Below are 16,646 nucleotides of genomic sequence, written 5' to 3'. Positions count from 1 at the left end.
CATCACAGAGCAACTTACAGATGACATTGAACATCTGCAAGCATCAAGTTTCTGATCCCAGAATCTTCTTATGCTTTGCAAAGAAATCTCACTATATTACCATGTTATATACATCATGATGTAACCATCTGGGATTTATGCTCAAATGTATGTTAATGCTCAGCAGGCTACTAATCTTAGGTGGTTAAATGTATGTAAACCCTGAGGGGAACTGGAACTAACAGGTGCTTAGCTCACTCCGTTTGGCCTTGTGATGACTTTAGTAGAGAGCAGACTCTGCGCAGATGTCTGTGCCAATCCGAGAGTGAGGCTCACTGTCAAACAGCACACTAATGGGCAGAGTAACAAACCAGCCAAATCAGAGATCGTTAACTAAAGAAGTCTGACCCACATATTTTGTGTGTGTGTGTGTGTGTGTGTGTGTGTGTGTGTGTGTGTGTGTGTGTGTGTGTGTCATAGCTTGTTCCACCACAGAATGGGTACAAGTCCATTATTGATGATGTCATTAAAATATGCACAAGGACAAAATGCAGTGGAGGGTTTTGAGTGCTAATGCTACATGAAAATGTGTGTGTGTGTGTGTGTGTGTGTGTGTGTGTGTGTGCAATAGTATAAAATACTCCATTACAAGAAAAAGTTAAATAAAATTACAAAATGTACTTAAACTATCAAATTAAAAGTATTTATTAAAATGCTCCCTCTGAATGGCACACTGTTTTTATATTATGGTATGATCATTACTGATGCATTAATGTGTACAATGTGTATAATTTTGCTGTTCCACTTTTTAGTGTCAGTGTTTAGTGTTACTAGAGCTAATATGACATACATTAATTTTCTTTTAAATACAAGCTTTAATGGATATGATTTTATGATAGTGAGCAACCTGTTTTTGTTTTATTATTCTTATATGAAAGCAACGTTACCAAAACTCCAAACTAAAATCACTAGAAATAAGAAAAGAGAAAAGAAAGAAAGAAAATAAAGGAGTTGGCAAGTCATTCTACAGTCAGCTAACAAAAGTAACCTCCTGACTGCCTCAACGTAATGAATATAATTATAATAACCATCATTATTATTAGAATTTAATCCTTGCTATCAACAGATTACATAAGGATTCTGATTTACATACTGTTTGGTTTAATTAATGACGGTGCATCATATTTTCAGCTCATCCTGCTATAGTGGAGTAGACGTATAAAGTGGGATTTAATGGAAGATAGTCAAGTAAAGTACATGTAGTGTGTCATTGTCTCCCAGATGTGTTTGATGAGAGGATTACAGAGAAATTTATATATTTATTGTATATATATATATACTTTGAATTATATTTGATGTGGTTGTTGGAATTTTACAGTATGATCTCCTATAACAATCATTTAGATCATAGTTGAAGTGAATATGTGCATGTAAGTAGGCTAACTATTAATCTTTATCTCAGTTTAAGTTTGCATTCAAGTGTTTGTGTGTTGTGGTGTTGGCCTAGAGCAGTGTGATCTAACAGCAGCTGACAGGCAGGTTTGAGGCCTCTCTCTAGGGTCCTCAGTGTGTGTTTGTGTATGTGTGTGTCTGTGTGTGTGTGTGCTGCTCTAGTGGTGTGTGCTAATTGGAAGCGCAGCGGGACAGGCAGCAGGTCCTCCGTAGTGCTCATTTGCACATGTAGATTCATACACATTCTCTCTCTCTGACACACACAAACACACACACACATATATAGAAATACACACATACACACACACACAGCTCAACAGCAGTCTAGTCCGTTAGCCTTTCTACATTTAACATGAGTCCAGTCTGCAGCCTCTTCACTTATTCATCCCTCTCCACCTCTTCCTCAGCCACCTCTCGCCTGCACTAACCTGAAACGACAGCTGCACTGTGGCCAGTGGAGACCTGCCCGCCTCCCCTGTCTCACTGGACATCAGAAACACACACACACACACACACACACACACACACACACACACACACACACACACACACACACACCACCAAGTAGCTGTGCAGGCAGTTCCAGATGAAGTGAAGAGAAGAGAAGAGAAGAGAAGAGAAGAGAAGAGAAGAGAAGAGAAGAGAAGAGAAGAGAAGAGAAGAAAAGTCTCATCACCAAAGAGATGAGACATTTAACCTTCACCCGAGAAATCCTGGAACACACAGACTTCCATGCAGACATGGACACACATGCATGAACGACACACATCCCTACATTGTCATGAACAAAACTGTGGAATGAGAAATAAAACACAATCAGCGGGCAGGAGAAGAGCTGACCACAGAGGTTTGGTGCTGTGGTCATTGACTAAGGTCTTTGTATCCTCTAATCCCAGGGTCTAACAAACAAAACCCAATGTTTATGAACTGATACTGTTTACATATGGAAACTCTGCTTTGTGGGACTGGAATGAATAATGAATAAATAATACAACACTTAACTAATCCTTGAAGGAACTCATCATCTTCAACAGACGTTACAGATCAGGGTCAGCATCCCTGGAACTGGCAGGGCTTCAGTGACACTTCAGCACATCAAATGAGATGTTTGATTAAGAACCAGATCATCCTGCTGTTCCTTGTTCCTCACGAAGAATTAGAGACACGCTTTTGGTGATTTATCACATGAGCTTCGATTAAAACACCTTTGATATATATATATATATATATTTAACTTTTTGACAAAAGAACAGGTGTCAAAAAACGTTGGAGTTGAATTGGAATTGCAGCATAATTTCAAAGTCGTAATCTATGTCAAATCCATTGGGTGTGTAAAATAAAGGTTTTGGGATTTTGATGTGTTCTCACATGACTCCATGGTGTGTGTGTGTGTGTGTGTGTGTGTGTGTGTGTGTGTGTGTGTGTGTGTGTGTGTGTGTGTGTGTTGGGGGGGGGGTGTTGGATGTCACTTACTTTACAGCATGTCTGACAGCCAGCATATGATCCTGAGACAGCGTGACAGCTGCCTTCACACCCCTTTCACCATATAAACACGTACACATACACACACACGCACACACACTCACACATACAAGTACATGCACAGTGAATGACAGCTTTGCCAGCCTGTGACAGACCTGGTACATCCACCTGCAGCCAACAGGCCCAAGGATGGAGAGGTGGAAAGGTTGACGATCAGACGGAGGTCGTGACTTGAAGCTAGACAGGAGACAGATACAGAGATGGACAAGACACCAAAGGGCTGGTGGAAAGATGGGTAGATGTCAAAGGTCAGGAGCTGATTTAAAGGAAGCCAGGAGAGGGAGGGAAAGAGAAAAAGGGGGAGGAACAAGTAGTTTGAGTTGATGAGCGAATGAGAGAAAATATTACAAAGACAAAAGGCAGAAAGAAGACTATACTGTAAGTAAAGGAAAACTGAGCTATATCACAAAGCTGCAATACAGCAACAGTTCACGTGCTCTGCGCTGCCACGAAAAACATTTCACATCATCGCCTTCAAAACAAAACTGCTTCCTCTCGCGGCCTTCATCAGCTCTCTAAAAGTAGTTTCACCCTCATCGCCCCGGGCCAGTTTTTCACAGGCAATCCCACTGCCAACCCTCCCCCCTGAGGAAACACAGACCCTCTAACTGATAAGTGCCAGGGACTTGGGGGTGTTGGAGGGTGGGGGTGGGGTGGGGTGGGGTGGGGTGGGGGATTTACTATCCATTGTTGAGGCGCCTTCATCGGAGCGCGATGGCAGGCAGTGTCCTCCTCACTGCTCCCTAATGCGAGGAGACATGCCTGACATTCCACACCACATAAATCAAAAGAGAGCTTTGGACTTCATACATATGTGCTCATATAAACACATGTGACGCACACACACGCGCACACACACTCAAACACACACACACACATACACACACACACACCCACACGCACACTCACACTCACACGCGTACAACAAGTGTTAATGAGACAACGAGATAGAAATAATGAGAGAAAAACAATGAGTGATAGGGTTGAGGCAGATTTCAGATGAATGAATTCTTTTCCCCATTAGTTTGCTCTGTATCATTTTTGTTGACCTATACTTCCTTGTCCTGCGTACCAATTGCATGTCACGGTTGAGAGGGCCTGTGTCTCCTCCGACGATGACAGGCATGTTGTTGACATCAGCGTTGGGTTATTCATCTACTTGCTTGTTTGTTTGCGTCTCGCTGTCCTCTTCCATTCATTCAATCCTCTGCATTTGGCACGGTGACAATTTGTGGAATATAAAACTTGATAGGATTTGATTTTTTGGACGGCTGTAAGAAAAGTAAAGTCGACAACAGGCTCACACAAGGTGAAAATCACCCCTCTGAGGAGGAAAAACCTGAGTCTCTTGGCTGAGGAGGGAGATTGGAGCAGGGAAGATTTTGAAAGATGCAAGTTTTGTCTTCACTTTTGTGTTGAAAACTGTGAAAAGAAAGCTTCTATAACACTCCAGGAAAGTATTCTCACCTGCCAGCAGAATTCACACCTGAAAAACTCTGTCAAAAGCTTCTTTCAGCAAGACACACCTGAAAACGCAGAACAGTTATTTTTCAACCTGAGACACTGTGAATGTGAGCCGCTGTACCGACATTACTTTATGTTTGAAACACACAAATATGCATTGGAGAGCTATCAGTTAGTCCATTCGGACATTAGAAGGTGTTTAAAACATTGTAGATATCAGTGGCGCTTTTACTTTTACAAAGACTATTAACATGTACTAATACTACACACACACACACACAGACACACACACACATACCCCTTGCTGTGTTTGAGGGCAGGCTCACCGTAGGCCTTTTCCCAAAGCAGAGGTGATGTGTCCTGGTCCACTAATGTCAACATCGCAGCCAGGGTCGGAGCGCTGTCAAACACACTAACACACAACCTTTTCCAGTTAACACTAACACAGTGAGAGTGTGTGATTATGTGCATGCCCAAAATGCCAAGTGCTCCCCTGTCCCCTCCCGATATTTGAAAGAGTTCCTCTATTGTGTTGCCTTGTCTTGCCTAAGGTAAACCTGCACGTGCAACATGCAAGTATCCTTTGTTCACTGTGTGTGATCTGTTCTTTTTCAATTATTTCTCCTGATATTCAGTTAACTGATCTTTTTTTATATAAATGGTCATTTTCAATAATCATTTGGCACAAATCTGGATAATAATGACATTGAACTATGCACTGTGTCCACTTCTTTCAATAAAATGTTGACAGCACCAGTGTGTGAGTTCATCAGAAATGATTTACTGGCTATGAAATATGAGATGGAAAACAGACAGCAACAAAAAGGCACGTGACATCTTTGGTGCTAAAAACAAATTGCTGTCGTATTTTTTATTTTTTTTACAGTGGATTTCCAAGAAATCAGAATATGCACACAGCATTCAACAGTGACTGTGTGACTGTGTAGATAACACTCTTTTCTATGTATTATGCCAAAAATCTGTTTTTCTTCTTATCAGTCTAACAAACTACTCCCTATCTGATCCAGCTAAGACAAACACCCAGACAGCAACTGCATTTTCCTAAATTTGGTTTAGCATGGGTGTAGTCTGAATCACAATTTTGTTCCATGACTAGAACATGACATGTTGCAAATGGTGATGAAAAATAATTTAAATGCTGCAAATTTTTATTTTAAATATCATATGCTTATAAAAAGGCTTTTCACATCAGTGCATTGACATACTCATTTATTCCATGGTCTCTACAGAATATCTGCTTAACATCCTACATTGTGCGATATATGGAATAGATGACTGAGAATAATAGATTTTGATAAACATATTATGCCACATATATGTGTCAAGCATGATCGGTCAAGATAGAATAGAACACAAACACACACAAACAAACACACACACACACACACACACACACACACACACACGCAGTTAATTAGGTAGAGCACACATCAGAATTGGGAGATAGCATGCGGTGAAGGCATGTAGGTGTTGGAGCATGAAGGGTTTTCCCTGCTAATACGAATATAACGATGTGACTGTAACTATATCAGCCTCACTGTGTGAGCAAGTGTGTGTGTGTGTGTGTATGTGCGTGCTGAGTGGTCATGGGAACAGTTGTTTTGTTGATCTGCCAGACAATTCTTCATGACTCACACCTCACAAAAGAGAAACCTAAAGATAGATAGAGGTAACAAGAGATAGATAGAGGTTGATAAACAAGAGGAGACAACGAAGAGTGTGTTTTTTTGACTGCGCTGAGAGGGAAGTGAAACCGACAGTGAGTTGGCCTATATTCATGTAGCTTTATATGTGAGGGGAAACAGAGAGACAGTCCTATGTCCATCTAATTATTCATCCACGCAGAGAGAGAGTGTGCAATATTGTTTGGTGTGTGTGTGTGTGTGTGTGTGTGTGTGTGTGTGTGTGTGTGTGTGTATGATGTGGATGCTTGTACTCCAGAGAAGACCTGAGTTACCTAAGGGTCCTTGGAAAAAATGTAAAGTAGCTCAGCTAATTAGAAGAAATAGAATATAAACATGCAAAAAGTGTGAAGCTAGTTAGCAAGCTAACGGAGAAGTCTAGGTTATTTAAAAGTAATGCATGATTGAAAAGTAACAGTAAGAGTGAAATGATTAGCTGAAAGTGATGGATACATGGTTGAAATAATTAGGTTAAAATAATATGTAAATGGTGGAAATAGCTAATGGGTATAGTTAAAACAGTTTACCAGAAGCAATGTATAAATGGTTCAAATAGATAGCTGAATTAAGTGTTAAAAAGTCAAAATAGTTAGCTTAATGTAATGGATGAGTACAGCTAGACACGATCTGAGAAAAAATTAAAAATTAAAATTAAAAGATAAATGGTTGAAACAGATACAATCATGGACAAATGGTAGAAATATAGCTACAGGTCATGAATAATGGTTGCCATAGAGCTAAAAGTCATGAGTAAAAGGTTGAAAGGTCCAGCATCTGTAACTGGTGGTAGTACAAATGCAGTTCACCAAAATGACCTAAACATTTGTTCAATTGTATGAAAACATTATTGCTTTATATAGTTATGGGCGTTCAATAACATGCAGTTTAAAATCGATTCAAATGACACATTTGTGACAGGTGATGGCAAAGTAGTGGTACTGAAGTTCCACTAACAGGGGGTGCGTTACACAAAAAAACATCAGGGAACTGGTGATCTTGTGTGTGTGTGTGTGTGTGTGTGTGTGTGTGTGTGTGTGTGTGTGTGTGTGTGTGTGTGTGTGTGTGTGTATGCGTGTGTGTGTGCGTGTGTGTGTGTGTGTGTGTGTGTACATCAGGGTCTAGATGAGACAATGTCACTTTCTTTTTTTCAAAGGTGACATACTTGATAACATTTGCACTCTCAGACTCTAAAAGTGGTATTAATCTCCATCAAATGTCCCACAAGACACACACCCACATCCATGGACACATTCACATAAACACATACACACACAACGTATCACAGCACAGTTGTCTCTGGCATTTCAGTGATTTAGAGCGTCATCCCTGGTTGCCACTAGCGTGAAGCTGTGATCTTCACATATATGACACCTCAGCTCAACAAGGTTCATGCAAACACCCACACCCACACACACACACACACACACACACACACACACACACACACACACACACACTGAAGGGATGTCTCTGCTCTGTCTCTCCTGCCGTCACATTCTCACTTCCTGATTTAGACAGACAGAAACCAATCCTTTGGGACACAGACACACTTCTCTCTTTCGCTCCCTCGCTCCTTCCTCCATTCCTCCCCTTTTCTTGATCCGCTGTTCCCTCTCTTGGGGATGAAGGGAGGTGGAGCCGGAGGTTAGACAGATGGAGGCGGGTGATGCACCGATACACACTCAGTCTCAGGTTTGCTCCTGCGGGAATGGTGTGATGTAGAAAGAGAGAGAGATAGGAGAGTAGAGGGAAAGAACATGGAAGTCTCACTGAGGCTTTTTCTCAAGTTATGAGAAGACAGAGATAAGTCTGGCTTGGTACAAACTAAAATTGAAAAACTCAATTTTTAAACATATTAATGGTGATAAATTTAAATTGTTTCCTATACTGCATAAGGTTGTTTCAAGTCTTCATTGCAGCCATAGCATATGTCTCAAATCTTTCAGGAGTCATATTTACTGAATAAAAAAATCCCCAAATTCGACCTGATGTATTTGGTATCTTCAGAAAATTTGGGATCTTCCAAGAAATTTAAAATAATTTTATGACCAACCACTGTTTGTTAAGAAGTTTGAATGTCATTGCTCCACAACTTTTCTTGTCACATCTGTGACTTTACTGAACAGACAGACATCTTGCACATCTTGCACTATTATTATATCATATTATATCATATGATGGTTGCTTGTTCTTATTTTCCCATATTTTAGTCAATATTTATTTTTGAACAATTAATGTTCTTTATAATTTCCTTTTCCTTTTTTTTAGAGTTTACTTTTGCTATCTATTTTATTCTGTTTGTGTATGTGCAAATGTATATACTGTATGTAATATGTGACTTTTTTGATGTTGTATTTATTTCTAAAATGATTTATTCGGCCAGAAGAGTCCCATTGAGATAAAAAAAAGAAAAGAAAAAAAGATTCTTCCTGAAAAGTGTCCTGACCAAGTTGGTTATAATTACAGACAAGCAAAAATATGCTCCAAATCAGAACTGTGATTATAAATTCATGAATAAATAAGTTATGAATAAGATTTCATCATACACCCCAAGAACAGCCTAAAACCATAGAAATAAACGAGACCAATCCAAAAGATAAATTGTTATTGAGACACAAATTCACAGGGAGACCAAAGTCACCTGGACAGTGAGAAAGACAGAGAACGAGAGAAAAGTGAGATAACCATTAAGCATTAGAAAAAGTCTAAAGTCTGGAGCTGCAAAATAACATGAAGTACATGTACAGTACATGAAATCACTGAGGTAGAAAAATAATAGTACTTGAAATTACTGGTGTAAGCATCAGAGATACATTGGACCCTCTATTTCCTACCGAGGTCCAGAGAGACAAAAACAGAGAGAGAGTTGACTTCTAGAGTGCTGTGAGGTTTCTTTTTCCTTCTTCCTGCTTGTTTCTACTGTCACTGCTGTCAATAGCTGCTTTAGGTCACTGAGAGGGTACTGCTCCATCTACCTGTGTTTTAGCACATCACACGCTGCACTGCACCCAGCACACACACATATACACACTCAGAGGGAGAGTCTGCTGGTCGAAGCAGATCAAGAAGCAGCACAGGAAACAGGGATTTGTTTATATGGATTGAGTGACCTGGCAAAGGTTGTCAATTAAAGGAAGGAAGGAGGAGGAGGAAGAGGAGGAGGAGGAGAGGTCTATGGAGGCACAGCGAAGCCTTCCTGTGAAGAGGTGAAAATAATAGGTAAATAATGGATCCTGGAGGTGAATTATTGAAGGAGTACATTGATGCTTTCATGCTGGGGGAGCTGAGCTTACATTCCTGGGTTCATTCATAAAAAACGGTAAATGGACGACGATAAAAGCCGAATGAGAGGGTGAGAGAGAAAGAGGATGTTGTTGCTATGTCAGGTTTCAGTTGAGAGTTTGCTGAAATACACCTTCCACCACACCACAGTCACTTGCACTCACTGATTCACTCACAGACATTGATTCTTGAACCACATTCATGAGTATTCTTAGCATCTTAGCTTAATATTAATACTGTATTATTATTCCAAGTCTAGCTGGAAACTGCTGTACTTCAGGAACCTTACACTTGATCTCTTTGCATGCTTCAAAAAATGTTGTCTCTGACTTGGCTCTCTAGCTGACAAAGTGAGGAAATGCTCATAGACCCCAGATCCCCGGGGGCCCAAAAAATCCCAGGCTTACTCCATATCATTTAAATGCTAGTATATCTTGTGATGGTCAGTATTGTAATTTTATTTGTCTATTTTATGTATTTATTTTATATGAATTTTAATTAATTGTGTTTCTGTTTTTGTAATTGACTGCTGTTATTTTATCATTCTACTCATATTGATCTGTGATTATTCTCTTCATTTTTTTATCTATTTCATTATAAGTGTTTCATATGTAATATTACCGCTGTGTTATTATGTGCTATGTGCTGATGCAGAACCAGCCAGGACGCTCCTGTCAAGATTCCTGTAGCCTAAAGATTTTTAATCAGTCAGGAGCATTTTTTTTGTTTAAATAAAGTTATATACACACACGTCTTATTATTATATTATATTATATTATATTGTATTGTGTATATTAGGTGGGATTTTAGTCATTTTGTCTTGAGATATCTTCACAAGGTCAATATAAATTTCCTCATATTGTTCAGGATGTCGAAAGAAAAACTTCAGATTTGGTTGTTTGATCATGTAAAAGTCAGTCAGTCAAACTGAAACACTTGCTTCTGGCTGCACAAATAGAAACTGGGCAATAGACATGGACAGTACCCCCCCTCCCTTCCCCCAACAAATACAGTCTCCCTTTTGGGTGCCCTATAATGCCAGATTCTTCTGAGCTGACAGGTGACAGAACAGTCTAAATCAACATAGGTCTACTCTCTTTTACTATGGACACACAAACTCACAGACTCATACACACACACACACACACACACACATACACACACACACACACACACACACACACACACTCCCTGCTGCTGTACAGTAGACAGCACTAGACATGTCAGGGCTGGACATGCCCAAAAGGCAGAGCCTGTTCTCTGTCACCTATCAGCTGGTGGCAGACAGCGGGATTTGTGTGTGTGTGTGTGTGTGTGTGTGTGTGTGTGTGTGTGCGTGCGCGCACGCATGCATGCATGTGTGTCTGTGCCAAATGCCAAACCTGCGACCAGATTGATGTAAAGGGGACAAAAAGCTTTTGCAAGCCTTCATGAACCTGGATGAGATTCTGCATTACTACATATCATCACTCCAACAGACAGTAATGTTGTGGATTCAGTGTTGGGGGTACTAACATGTCACAGGACATGCCAGGGAAGGGTAAAGGAGACACGAGGAGGCAGCAACCTACGCAGGACTGCTGGCATGGCAGCCAGGGGCGGGGCCAAGACAGCATGGCACACGCCAACCTCAGACCCCCCTCCTCCTCACCCTTTCCCCATGGGCTTTGACAGGCGGCACGTGAACCCCTCGGCCCAGTGAGGGGTGGACAGCCATCTGACAACTCCCCACCTGCATGACCTTTACCATGCTTGACCCCCTGCAGGAGACAATCACCTCATAGCAAACAGCCCCATGGGAGATGTAGACACACAGCACCGTCAGAAAGACACACAAATAGACTGACAAGCATAATGCACACACAGACTGACAGAAAGTTAGATGGAGGGACAGTTAGTTAGTGTTTGTGATGAGTCATTTAAATCTAGCTGGCTTCTTTCCAAAAACAAGGGGACTCTAGCTTCAATAACATGACAACTTTTCATCAGATCAACAGTTTGTTCAGTCATTTAGTTGCCAGGGAAGTTTACGGATAAGCTGAGGTTTGGAATCGACCATCTTTATTTGGAGTAAACAAACCATTCAACTGTGTGGGCAGTACCACTGGCAGGGCTTTGTGGCACAAATATGATAGATTTGTTCATTCAGTTGGTCAGCAGTTCACAGCGACAACATTTTCTGTTTATTATACCAGTTTCAGGTTTCTAGATAAATTAATAGATGAAATAAGAAAGGCAGACATAATAAGTATTTCAAGTTGTCACAATTTACCATCTTCTAAAGGCTACTTCCAGGGATACATTCAGGTATCCTCTGAAACGAGAGAGCAGATAGAGTGTCCAAAGAAGCAGTCAGAAAAGGAACTGTTGAAGATACATCAATATTAAATGATCAAAATCAAGGCGCAAAGTGGTCAAAAGTAAATCAACTGTGGCAACAGAACTGGGATAATGCAATAAAAGGTCGCTATCAATACCATGAGGCTGACACAGTTGGGCATATTATATCATGCAGGAATTTTACACATGAAAGACAAGAAATTAAGAAACAAAATATGGCGGATAGAAGACAACGTTAAAAGTACAATAGAATAGGAGGAAAAAGGAGGAAATTGGATTCAAACTGAATGGACAAAGAGAATAAAACTGAAGGTGGCAGAAATGCAACAATGTGGATTCCAACTGCCGCAAAACCTCAAAGAAGAAGAAGAAGAAGAAGAATACGTCAACTATACGTAATCAAAACGCGACATAACGGCTTGATAGGGACAACAAACGTGAAACGTTGCTGCTGCTACAAATGAAGTAAGCTCAATTGGTCTTTTAAGCTATTACAGTAACATTTAAGAAAGATTGTTATATCGACCTTGAACGTTGCTAGCTAAACCTTCTTGGCGACCTCAACGTATTTTAAATAGGTTTACTGGTGTAACGCTACTTGAAATACACACTGCGTTGTGCTAACGTTAGCACCTCACAAATAAAATAAAACTTTGAATCTTTTGAGTCTTTTAATCATAATCTGAACCGGAAGCTGAAGTCAGTGTCACCTGAAGCTGTCACGTTTACTTTGTGACAGTAACAGAATTAAAATACATCCTGCTAACATTTTTATTATTTGTTCAGTTCTTAGGTTACCTGTTTTGGACCTTTTTCTTGCTTTGCTACAACATCGTTCCTCAGCCCAGTAATGAATCCATTAATTAGACGGAGACTTCCTCCGTCCGTGAGGAGTCTTCTGACAGACATCGGTCCAAAGGAGGAGTGGACTGATGCAGAGCCTGACACAGTGACCAGAGATGGGATTCTGCTCCCGTCCAGAGGAGTTGCTTCTGGACAAGAGGAGTTTCTCTCACCAGCCAAGGCACAAGAGGATGAGGCTACAGAGGATGGGGGCAACGCCAGGAGGAATGCGGTCTGCATGTTGTGTAAATGTAAACCCGCTTGCTACACCTGCCCTCGGTGCAACCTGCATTACTGTGGCTTGGCTTGCTACCAGAGCCCAGATCACTCAGTGTGCTCGGAGAAGTTTTACAAGGAGTCTGTTCTAGAGGAGCTGAAGGATATGGGGAAAACGGAAAGTGAAGGGAGACAGAAAATGCAGGAGATTCTTGTGGGACTCAGACAAAAGGCAGAAAGAACAGATGGGGGAATGGAAAGTTTGTTAAAAGAAGTGGGTATTGTGTCGGATGATGCAGGCGAAGGGGAAGATGAGGCAACAGAGAAAGTGCAAGTTGTGGAGCTCTTGTCCAGGTTAGCAGAGCTCCAACAGTCTGGAGAAGGGAGCACAACAGAGATTGGGGATATATTGAGAAAACTGGAAGGGATTGGAGAAGTGGAGCCGCTGTCTGGAGACGTCGATGAGGATGCTGAAAGTGCAGAAGGGGAGCTGGACTTGGCCGATCAACTCTCAGGGCTGGATGTTGACAAACTTTCAGAAGAGGAGCTGTGGGAAATTCTCAACAGCAAAGAGAAAGAGACGTTTATGAGTCTGATGAAGGGTGGAGCTCTTGGCGGGCTGGTCCCACTGTGGAAGCCATGGTGGGAGGAGCATGACAAGGGAGGGAAGGCACTGGTGGAGGAAGTGAGCAAATTGGGGAGAGAAAATGTAACAACTGTGGATGCACATGAAGTTGATAATAAAGTTAAGATGTCACAAGAAGTGGTTGACAGACAGGACAAAAAGTTGAGAAATATTAAAGGAAAAAACACAAAGGAAACAAGCAAAGGAAGTTCAACAGTTTCCACTGTGCCTCCTATTTCTGCAAAAATTCCAAAGTTGAGTTCTTTATGTGCAAACCCATCTCCCCTGATATGCTATGGTTTGGTCAACACACTTTTTGCCTACGCCTTCACTCTGTGCCTGTTTAACGGTGACACTGATTCGCTGATGTTTGAGTTTTGTGATATGATTCTTGCTCTGTCGGAGGCACTGAACTCCAGCAAGGTGTTCAGCTCCGTCCAAGAGGCCTTAGACTGTGGAGAAACTCTCATTTTGGGTGGGGGGTACCTCAACAAGGAGGATCCTCTCTCTCCAGCCAGGGCACTGGAAGCTGTAGCTCACATCATGACCGGCAGAGACGGAAAAGATGCTACAGGATACTGCCTGGCAGCCTTGAGTCAGCTTCGCTCGATTCTCTCCAAGGCCAGAACAGCCCTATCTAAAGAGGGAGAGGAACGGGCACAGAGGCAGAAGTACTTCCTGGCAAGCAAAAAGTGTGAATTCTTTCAGGCTTGGGTGTTAGACAATGCACCCCAGATTCATAGACTAGCTCTGGAGTTATGGAATGAACACAGTAAAAGAGAGAGTGTAAGGAACAGCATGGAGAAGGCAAAGACTGTAGTTGAGGAGAGCTTGAAGAAAGGGAAGAGGAGAGGGAATACAAAGTTGATTGAAGAACTGAGCTCATGAAGACTTTCTTGAACGTATTGCTGTTTGTTAATATTGTAATAAAATGATATGAAAACCTAAATTATCTTCTCCTTTTGAAATTCAGCCACCAAAAGGTCATTTCTGGTCTGTTCTTGATAGGCAGTTAAACTGCTCAGGTTGAGCATAGCAATATAAATAAAGTTTAACATTATTGTCACTTACAATAAATAAAGGAAGACATTTTATTTTAAGGATCTCTTGCATCGCATATTGGAATTATAGTCTAAACAAGCAGAAACAAACAAACCTTGAGTGTAAGATTATGAGAAGCAAGAATAGTAAATGACTAAATTCATACATGTACAATCGAATAAAGTCGGAGTATTTTTTTATGATGGTATTTACATTTTTCATGAACCTGGTTGTTTCTTCATACAATTAACTTGTTATTTTAAAATCTTTTTTTTTTCATAATTTTTTTTAAAGTTTTTTGTGTGCATTAGTCTCTTTGTTTTACTGTTTATATTTATAATAGCATATTATTTGCTTGTTAGCGCTTTGAATTGCACTTGGGAAATGCTTTACAAATAAAGTTTGATTGTAGACTGAGGTGTATGTTGAATATGATGCCTGGGACAATGAGACTTTTTTCATCTGGTTGTGTGGGTTTTTACGTAACAATTTACAGACATTTTTACACCAAACAGTTGGTCAATTACTGAAGAAAATAATTGTAAGAAGTGTTTATAATTGAAATAAATAGAGATTAATAAAAAAACACTCTATGAGCAACATGAACAAAAAAATAAAGAAAAGAAATGAATATAAAGATCCTAACACCAGATTTGACAGGTCATTCTTAAAAAATAATTTTTAAGAATTTGCTTTGGTATTTTGCATAATAATAAACATAGTAAGAAAGAATCTAAAGAAAGAAAAGCATTGCATATACTGCAGATCAGATAGCTTAATTATGAATATTACAAATATTCAAAATAGAAATGTGAAAAAATATGAATATAATGCAATAATACAAATATGTACAATGTGCAATATGAATGGGGGAATGTGCAATAGTTCACAGATTCAAAAAAATGGACTATGTGAGAAATGTACAATTATAATTTCAATTACAATTTACTTGTGAGTGAGTATCTTTATATTGTGGTATTGGTAATTTCACTAAAATAAAAGATCTAAGTGAGTAAAGGACCAACTCACCATAGTGTAAAACAAAAACTCGTGCGTTCAGTCGGTGTTCTCGCGGCACTTTGTTTCTTTGACCTGTCACGTGGTGCGGATGCCCTTCCACGCTTCGACAGCAAACATGGCAGCACTCTTGAGATCGGCACGGTTACTCAAATTCTCGCCTTCGGGCTTGCTTCAGATCGCAGGAACCAACAGAACCGGACCGCCGCTCAGCCGGCTGTACAGCGGAGCTCTCGGTAGCCGAAGGACCGGAGGTTGTTCCCGGCTGATGAGCCCTGCTGCATCCAGCAGGTATCATGCAGCCTGTTAGCCGGTGTAGCAGCGATCCACGCGTGAGGCAGAGATGTCATTGAGGCTCAATGACAGCAAGAGCCACACATGTATTTACATGAATATAACCTGCAGTATCAAATGTAGTGTGTTTACACATGTGGCATAATGTTAGACTAAGTTTCGTACAATGTCACATTACGTAGCTGTAGGTTGAAATAAACATGGCCTCTGTTTTACATAAGGTGATGATCAGGAGTTGTGTAACTTCCTTTCAGCCATGTTTATAAGTTATTGTTTTGTTTTGTTTTGTTTTGTTTTTAAAAACTCAATAAGAGAGTTTGTAATGATGCTGCTGTAGCTGTTACCAGTTTTCTCGTGTATGTCCCTGTTTTGTATTAGCTTTAATTGCGTGCTAACTCTTCCAAGAGGGCCATCATTGAAGATTGGTCCTGCAGGCTGTCTGCTACAGCTACAATAGATGTTCTTGTCTCAGACAATGATTAGCATTTTATCAGTAAGTAGCACTGTAGGATTTCAGGCCTCAGGTGACGATAAAGATGGTGTGTAGCAGGTATGCTGGAGCTTTTTTCTCTCAAGGTCAAGGCTCTTGACTAAACATAAGGCAGCCTTGGGATGGTAAAGCATCCACAGCCTTATATATGTTTATCTACACTCAGTAACGACTTTATTAGATACACCTTGTTAAAATGAATGCAGTCTATTACAGCAGGCCTGCAAGAAATCCTCCTTCCATGATGCTTATGATGTTCAGTTTGTGTTGATTCAACTTTATGGTCTGTGATTTGTATTGGTGTTGAGCTGTATTGCATCAGAACAACGGATGACTTTGGTTAAATAACAGAAACCTG

General features: G+C 40.5%; 2 protein-coding genes across 2 annotated transcripts in view; both read left to right on the top strand.

Moving 5' to 3' along the window:
* Positions 1-12,140: 12,140 nt before the first annotated feature.
* znhit2 (zinc finger, HIT-type containing 2) lies at positions 12,141-14,900 on the top strand. Its single transcript, XM_056394574.1, has 2 exons — positions 12,141-12,227; positions 12,549-14,900. The coding sequence occupies exon 2, from the start codon at positions 12,613-12,615 to the stop codon at positions 14,332-14,334; it is 1,722 nt and encodes a 573-aa protein (XP_056250549.1). The 5' UTR covers positions 12,141-12,227; positions 12,549-12,612; the 3' UTR covers positions 14,335-14,900.
* A 695-nt stretch (positions 14,901-15,595) lies between these two features.
* lrpprc (leucine-rich pentatricopeptide repeat containing) overlaps positions 15,596-16,646 on the top strand; it is a 57,279-nt gene continuing 56,228 nt past the window's right edge. The window contains exon 1 of the mRNA XM_056395203.1: positions 15,596-15,795. Coding sequence (XP_056251178.1) covers positions 15,596-15,795 — 200 coding nt within the window. The remainder of the gene's footprint in view (positions 15,796-16,646) is intronic.

This window comes from Seriola aureovittata, chromosome 14 (assembly GCF_021018895.1).
Source record: "Seriola aureovittata isolate HTS-2021-v1 ecotype China chromosome 14, ASM2101889v1, whole genome shotgun sequence".
NCBI classification, from domain to species: Eukaryota; Metazoa; Chordata; class Actinopteri; order Carangiformes; family Carangidae; genus Seriola; species Seriola aureovittata.
This window is presented reverse-complemented; position numbering and strand designations above follow the sequence as displayed.